We start from the raw sequence: 8,691 nt of genomic DNA on the forward strand, positions 1-8,691 counted from the left end.
TGGAATAATTTTGGGCCAGTCGGACACGGCCCACGGGATGCTGTCCCATTCGGGGATGTTTCGCTTTTGTCCTGGGCGCTAATCCGTTTGTCATTTTGTCATTACCAAAGATTATCATACGCTTAAATCCGTAAGTCAGTGTTCAGTGCTCCGGGCACTAGCGTCACTGCGTCAGGTTTCTCCGGGAAGCGATATTTGTTTAAGTCCAGGACTGCTTCTGTCGTCATTGTTGTCAGCACATGCTGCTTGCTTCATTACTCCGTCTGGTCCCAAATTAAATCAATTTCTAAAATTGTCTTAAATTAAATTATTTATGTTTGATGAATTTTATCGAAGAAATACCAACACCATGAAATATATTTTCATAATATACTTATATGATATTATGGATGTTTTTACCCTTTCCTCTAAAGATGTTTGAACTTAATATAATTCGACTGGAGGTGATTCTCAAAATTGATTTGTTTTGAGACAAATATAATGTATCTTGTAGAGTGCCGGCCCTAAGGGTAGGCCACGAGGTGCGACGGCCGAGGGCCCAAGCCCAGGTATACAAACCCTCAGGTCCTATAGTCCATTAGGCATTAGCAAACTAATAAGAAGAGAGACATAGAACTGGCTAAGCGGTCCAAAAAGACAACATTGACATTTCTTTCCTAGTTTCATTTCCCCACGGCCCTCGGGTAGAGAGGAGGCGAGGAGTCACGCTGCACACAACACACTCTAATCGTGAGTTCGGGACGTGCGCCTTACACGCGCGGAGCTGGCGAGCCGCGCCACCGTGAAGAGCTAGAGTGCCGGAGACACGGACACGGCGCACGAGGACGGCGACCAGGCAGGGCTCCACGACGACGACATCTTGATTCTTTTCTTCTTATGAATTGCAATCACCGATTAGTTGTTTAGATCAAGGTATTTTTTTCTTTTTTCTTTTTAATTTAAATTAATTATTTGTATAGTATTCCATACTTCTAGTACTTTGTACCCATATAATCATATTTTTCTTCTAATTTACATGTTAGAATTTTATAATGTTACCTAAGAAACATTTGTCATGGGTGAGAAAAGAAAACGAATATATTATTTTTTTAATCTACATTATTCCTCGATAATTATCATACATCTACAAATATATTCCTTCATCTATATTGTTCCTTGATAATTATCAGACATGTTAAATTAAAAATATGTTATTGAATTTGCTTTCGTTTTGCAAGTAAAATTAGCGCCTATATATTATAAGATTTTATACATGATCAAGAGGGGCCGTCACGACAAGATCGCCGGAGAGCCCTTATAATCCTAGGACCGGCACTTATCTTGTATAATCTTAATAATAGACAAATAATGAGTGAAGCATCTAATGGAGGCACAGGTTGTCTACTCAGTTTTTGTCACTACTCGCTAAGCTTGGTTGTCATGTATTCAAGCAATTTTTTAATGGATCTGGACTCTTTTCTCGTTGGATTCTTCTAGTCAAATATGGTGGCAGAGGACCCAGAGGTTGGGGGCTTTGGGGCTTTTCACTACTTGCTTGATTCGCCTGAAGCCAGAATAGTACACAGTATGTGTGACTGCAATCAGCTTCAGTGCGAATTTTTCAAGAAGCAGCACAGCTCGGGCCTGCCATTGAACGCCGTCGTACTTTTGGAACTAAAATTTCAAACAGAATACCAAACAGCACGAAGCACCATGTAAGTATGTAAAAAGTTTGTATCTAGAACAGCACGATTAACAATTTTTTTAGAAAGGACGGCAAAAGCTTTACCGCGGATTTTATTAGACGATAGAAAAGAAAAAAAAGATTTACAGTTATCTACAAACCGGTGCTTGCCTACTAAGAGCTATAACATCCGGCAACAGATATGAAACAGAGAACTGAAACTGAATAAAAACGGCACTACGGAGGCCTTAAGATTCAGCAACGATTGCCCTTGGCGCCATGGCAAACCTGTATTGCATAATATCATCTCTGCATAAAGTGGCCACTTGTGCCCTTCCGCTGGAATTGCCTCCTGTTCCTCTCCTTCCAAATATTCCACCAAAAGTAGACGAAGATCCCATCCACATTTCTCCTCTCTTTCTTCTCAAATCTGCGTCTGCATCTCCACCAAAAAGAGTGTAACGAGCCAGAGATATTTACTGACTGCATAGCTGTTAGCTGGAACCACTGTTTTAAGATTTCCCAAACTTCCTTAGTGAAAGGGCAGTCTTTACATAAGTGCACGGGTGTTTCAAGATCGTTCCCACATAACCCGCAATCAGTCTCATCTGTCCATCCACGTTTGAGCAGGTTATTTGCTGTGAGAATCTTTTTGTGCAGAAGAGTCCATGCAAAAAATCGGCACTTAGGTTCAGCCTTGGCCTTCCATATGTGTGTGATTTTGATTTTGGAAAATCTTCCAGCAAACTGAACGAGCTAAGCACTTTTGGTAGAGTATTCCCCATCTGGCGTCCATCTCCAGATCACCTCATCTTCTACCGCCTCATTGAGTGACACAGCAGTAATGGCATCCCAAAGTTGGATAAACTCTCTTACTTCTTCAGGTGAGCACGATTAACAATTTAAAACGGATGGAGCACGTGAATATGTTCACCGTTACTAACATGTCTGAAGAGAAAGAAAAGAAAACACCCCACGCACATTCTTAGCCTTTTTATTTAGGAAGGGCTGAGGATTAAGGAACAAGAGAGTGCAATCAGCTCACCAATCTCTATATAGGAATCCTGTCTCCAAAAGCGGGCCTGTGGATCAGGCCACGTCGCCCGTTAGTCCCTGGCCGTTCAATCTGGCTGACTTGCGACGGCATCCGTCCGATGTTGGATCGGTTCGGGTCTCCGCCCGTTTCATCGCAGTCTCGGAGCCTCGCGAATCTTCTCGGTGCGTCGTCCCGTCCGCGCAGTCGGCGTCGATGAGCAGGGCGGCAGCGCGGGCTGCGCGAGTAACCATCGAGGGCCACCGGCGCGGGCATGGTCTACCGGAGAGGCGGCGAGCTCACCAGCGCAGCGGCACACGTGAGCCGAATGGTCATTTTGCCTGTCCGACTGGGCCGCGTTGTAGCCTTCGGCCCTCCGCCCGCACCTGCGCCGGATAAACGCCTTGTCCCCATGTTCGGCCGCCCTTGCCCGTAGCGAGGGAGGAGGGTCGCAGACGGGCTGTGGCATGGCGGCGCACGGGCTGCGGCGTGCAGGCGGGCCGACGAGCCGTTGCGTCTGCACCTGGACGCCGCAGATGATTCCCGCCGACGGCCATCGACACAGAAGTTCCACGGTCTCCACCTGGACAGAGGCCCGCTTGCTCGCCGGCCCTCGCACGACGACCACGCCAAGGAGGCACGGACTAGTGCAAGGCCTTCTGGGGCGAATACGCCGGGGACCATGCCTTCCTACTCTTCCTTGGGAGCAGTAAGTATTCGTTCCTCTGATTGCCACAATTCTTATGGTTTTAATCCCGTTCGTGTTTGATTTCAGTAAGAGGAGTGACTAGGGATGAAAACGGTACGGATATTTTCTGACCGTATTCGAAACTGAATCCGTTTAGAGGGGTTGAGATCTGTCCGTATCCGAGTCCGGATATCCAACATCCGATACCGTATCCGTATCCGAATACTCAAATCGCATATTTATGATGTCGATATCCAATCGTATCCTATCTGACATAGTTGACACTATCCGTATTCGAATCCGAATCCGGACAGAAATATGAAAACAAATGTAATATTGGTGATATCCGTCCGTATCCGATCCGTTTTCATCCCTAGGAGTGACCCTCCCAATTTCCTTGTACTACTAACAGTCTCCATTTTCATTTCATCTTCTTTTTCTCCTGCAACAGTTCAGGTGGATTACGTGCCAAATTATGCAGCTGTATCAAACTACAAGTAGTGACCAGAGACTAATTGACATTTTCCTCGGTTGAAATTTGACAGCTAAATCATTTTTCAGCTAAGCATTCTAAATACTGAGATGGTGATGCTATGTCAGTCAATGAGCTTCCTCTAAACTGCCTTGATCTATATATTTCCACCTATAAATGTTTTCTCAAATATTGTTGATTACTGCTATGTAACTCTGTTGAAATAAGAATAGATATGCCATTGCATGTTTTAAATGGATTCGGTATAATATTTATTTTAAATGGAGTGAGACTTATGTTACTTTCATATTTATGACAATCACAGTACTATCTCTGGAGCAACTACTCAGTTCTGCTACGCTAATCCATGATCTTGTTCCTCGTTGTCAAGATTGCACAATTTTTCAGTACCTCCCATTGCTATAGAAGGGCCAACAATTTTATGATTGATAAGTGATCACAACACGTGCCCACATAAAAGTGCCAGCAATAGAAAAGGCACATCTGTTTGGCAGCATAATCAATTTCTGCCATAACTCTAGCAAATTGTAGGTTAGAACCGGGAAAGAATTCAGAGGTGCACTTTAAATGCAACAGCATCAGACCATGCTTTCTAAGGTAAGTCAAACAGACATAGTTATTGTTTTGTATTATTCTTTAAATGCTTTTTAAGTGGTCTGCAACTGAATATTCTTTACGAAAATATCAATTGCATATTCAGCTTATAAAATAAAATTTCTCTTCCTCTCAATGTTTAGACCTAAATCTCCTATGTTATGGTAGTATAATAAATTTCTTATTGTACTCAAAATTAATTTATACAAATCACTATCGCACCTAGAACTGTAGCAATCGGAAGAGTACCGGTTCAAACATTTGCGACTCAAGGGACGAATGCAAATTTCAAAGGCCTCAACGCTTCCTATGACCCCATATCGACACCATAAGCATCATCGGTAAGATTAAAATCTGTACTGGCCCTCAATAGAGGGCGCGGCAAAGCCGCGCCGGTCTTTCTAGTTTATTTCTTAAAAGAAAAAATCTGGAAATGCAGCCCATTAATATGACAAGTGAGCAAAATCCTAACCGCACTTCAAGATGCAGATCTCGGGCGGCAAACCTTCTGAAGCCATGCCAAAACATAACCCGACAACATAAAAAACCAAGCCCCAGCAACCGTTTAGTTTAGCTGCTGAAGCAAAAACAGCATTAACCCGATTATCATATGAACCATCAACACTACTCTTTTTTTTGTGAGAGCAATCAACACAAATTTTTGGCATTGCCATGTAGAATAATACACCGGATGGCCATAATGCAACCGATCTTGGCAGTGTCTCATCAACTGCTGCCGTTATCTCTTACAGCAAAGCATCCTGAAGATATCCACACTTTAACGCATATCAATAAAAAAAGCTGGTGAAATTTGTACTGAGGATATTCAAACTTTAATGTATACCACAAACAAATGCATAGTTTATTTAGCCCTCTGATAACAAATGGGCCACTGAAAATCTGATCATACCAGAACCATGAAGCTAATGCACTGCTAATCATAAAATGTCAGAAAGGTTGTATGTAATCTGATAGTCACTCATCAGGCACACAAAAATACAATGTCAGATAGGTCCCAATAACCATATAAGACGGTCATTGCATTGGTTGGCCATTTCTATGTAATTAAACATCGCACAGCCTACCAGTAAACACGGCGGTGACAAACAATTATAGACCAAATATGTATCATGTAAAGTTACCGCAGCCTCTCCTAGAACAACAATGCTGCCTCTTGGATTTCCTTCAGTATATGACTATGACAAATCTTCAAAATGTGGGCGTGCCTATTCCAGAAAAACAAACAAAACTGGATCTTTGGTGATCATGCACCTCAGACAACCTTTGGAGATGAAACCAGTCTCTGGCTCTCCTCATCCAACTCGACCGCATCATCGTCACCTCTTCCTTGCTTAGCTGCTGCCTCTCGCTGCGCTGAAGAATTACCTTTTGTTGTAACTGACTGCTGATAGAGCACTCCACCAGCGAGAGTGAAGAGTAAGCAAACCAAACCGAACGTGTTTGCATGCTTGTCCCAGATCATCACATTGATGGCGACCGTGAGGAACTTGTTGACCACACCTGTCACTGTGAACGCTGTGGCAGAGATTGCTTTCCTTGCAGCGAAACCAAAGAAGCTGATGAGCAGACCAAAGACACAGGACAGTGCAACCGCCACAAAGGAATCAAGCTCAAACCAACTCTGCCCCCTTGACTCAATGGCTCTGAAGACCGACAAGTGCTCCCCTGTCAGGAACCCAAACACCGGCGCCATTAGCAGCGAAAGAAGATTGTTATAGAGCACAAAGCCCCAGGTGTTGAGCCCCAAGTTGGTGACCATGTGCTTGATGTACACCATCTCAGTAGTTATGGTGATCAGATAAGCGAGCGCCCACGAGTATGCAGTGAGGGTGAACGCCGAGTCCGTCATCACATAGCCAACCGCGCCTCCCAAAATGATCACGAGGGACAGGAACGTAAGCTTGGACGGGCACGGCTGCTTCCGGAAGGTGGTGTCGGCAATAGCCACCAGGAGAGGCGTCAGGGATCTGAACACGATGAAGGTGTCGACATTTGCGTGCTTGAGGAGGTGGGTGTTGGTGAAGATGGCAAGGTAGAAGACAACCGCGGCCGGCGCAAACTTCTTGGCGGTCTGGAGGTTGAAGGCGTCGTGGCAGAGGAAGCCGAGCTTCCCGAGCACCCACACCCCAACCACCGAGGTCAGGTACTGCAGGGCCGTCAGGAGCCCGGGGTAGCTGAACTTGGTGATGGCGTACTTGTTGATGATAGCCAGCAGGCTGGAGCACAGCGCGTACCCGACCACGAGGCTGCTCGTGGAGTACGCCTGCTTCGCCATGAATCAGGCCCCGTTGACCTGAAAACTCACAGGGAAAAATCAGAAGCCGGATTCCAGGAATCAATTGGCAGGTGACACTAGGTTCATCCATGGACCAGGGGGCATCGGAATCAATCAGGTGATGCTAACTGACACCGGATTCATCCACGAACTAGGTGGCCATTGACCAGGCTGCTCCTGGAAGAACACAAAACGGGCCTATTTGGGTTCTAGACAGCCATGATTTAGGGACGGCAGGCGGAAGTCATGGTGCACACCGAATATTTTTTTCAGAAAAAATCAAATTAGCAGGCATTTATAGACTTGTGATTGGATCAGATCTGGCTTCCGAGTACAAATAGCCAAATAGCTTGAGTTAGGGTTCGAGTGCTCGGTTTCGCACAGCAGGAGAGGAAGAGGAAGGGTGCGAATACCTGTGGGTGCTCGTCGACGGCGCTGGACCCGATGAAGACCTCGGCACCTGCCGTAGGCGCGGCAGCGGCGGCGGTCGCGCAGTTTGCGCGCTCTGGGGGTGAGGACGGGAGAGCAGCTGGTGGCTGAATTCGGTCAGTCGCTTAACATTTTTGGGCCGAGAGGAACGAGAACCCAAAGCAGCAGCAGATTGGCGGGTAGCGGGTGACGTCAGCATGTTTGAGAAGTTTTTTAATTAAACTAAATGAAATGGTTTAATCTGAACGTCTAGATCAAAATTCCATTGCGCTATTGTGTACTCCCTCCGTCCTGTAAAAGTACAATTCTTAACTATTTAAACTCTGATAATGTATAGTATCGATATTTATAGTACATAATTATTATCATTATATAAATCGTTGAATATATTTTTAAATAAATTTATTTAGAGATGTAAATATTACTAATATTTTAACAAAACTAGTTAAACTACACGAGTCATATAATGACTCTTTTTATGGGATAGAGGGAATAGTTTATTTAAAATAAGACCCCTCGTGAGTATTCAAATGACATTTTATTTTGTAGACATACAATTTTTCTTGTAAAAGGAAAACGTTTAACTTATGAGCTGGACAATATCTAGGGCTGGGAGAGATATTCTAGGTTCAAGTGAAAATTAGTCTAGCTTCAAGAGGATTCGTTTCAGACTTATGCAAAATATGTTCCTGGTCCAGAAAAAAGTATGCTCCAGGTTCAAAAGAAAAATGTTTTATGTTAGGAAAAATATGTTCCAACTTTAAAATATCTTCCAAGTTCACTAATGTTTCTCCATAGAGTATGCTACATGTATTTGAAATAAGTAATAAAGAAATTGAAGCTAAAGTAAAATAAAATAAATATCAAACAGGAAAAAGGGGAAAATGAAAATAGAAAGAATAGAAAAAAGGAAAAGGTCGCCTCAAAGAAAAAAAAAGAAAATGAAGAAATAATAAGGAATAATGAAAAATGAGCACTAAACATGGATTGGGGAGGAGAGAGAGAAATAACATGTAGAGGGAGAAGAGGCTTGACATGTAGGTCACATTATATGGAAATCAGCATAGGAGAAACGAGGTAGCACCTTGATCGGGTGCTGTGAGTAGTGCTTGCTGCTCTGGCACTGCAGCTTCAGCACAATCCTTCTCGGTGGTCGTGGCCTCATAATGATAACATTTGGCACTGCAGCTCTGGAACCGAGTCACATTTTGCAGTGTGTGCTTCCTGCACACCTTGCTCTTGCAGTAGGTCTTCTTGGTCTTAGAAACGTTCACCTATACAACATGTGAAACAAACAGCACAGGTTAAAACAACATTTTCTATCCTTAGCAACTGAAGATCAAACCATACTGTATAAACAAGTTCAATATAAGTTGGGAAAGGTAATTGAAAACTCAAATTGAAGTAACACCAAACACCATTACAGTCCCATCCAGTACATAATGCAAATAAACCCATTAGCCACAACTGAATATTTTTTTGAGGGAAACCACAA

The 8,691-nt window shown here is 43.7% G+C and overlaps 1 protein-coding gene across 1 annotated transcript; it reads right to left on the reverse strand.

Moving 5' to 3' along the window:
- Positions 1 to 5,294: 5,294 nt before the first annotated feature.
- On the reverse strand, positions 5,295 to 7,334 carry LOC136500845 (GDP-fucose transporter 1-like). Its single transcript, XM_066496300.1, has 2 exons — positions 7,181 to 7,334; positions 5,295 to 6,785 (listed from the first exon to the last, which is right to left on the reverse strand). Exon 2 carries the CDS (start codon positions 6,765 to 6,767, stop codon positions 5,745 to 5,747), a length of 1,023 nt encoding a protein of 340 aa, XP_066352397.1. The 5' UTR covers positions 6,768 to 6,785; positions 7,181 to 7,334; the 3' UTR covers positions 5,295 to 5,744.
- Positions 7,335 to 8,691: the final 1,357 nt, after the last annotated feature.

This window comes from Miscanthus floridulus, chromosome 13, assembly GCF_019320115.1.
Source record: "Miscanthus floridulus cultivar M001 chromosome 13, ASM1932011v1, whole genome shotgun sequence".
Taxonomy (NCBI): Eukaryota; Viridiplantae; Streptophyta; class Magnoliopsida; order Poales; family Poaceae; genus Miscanthus; species Miscanthus floridulus.

Excerpts from the sequence above, each read along its gene's own strand:
- LOC136500845 (XM_066496300.1), bottom strand. The coding sequence starts at position 6,767 with ATGGCGAAGCAGGCGTACTCCACGAGCAGCCTCGTGGTCGGGTACGCG.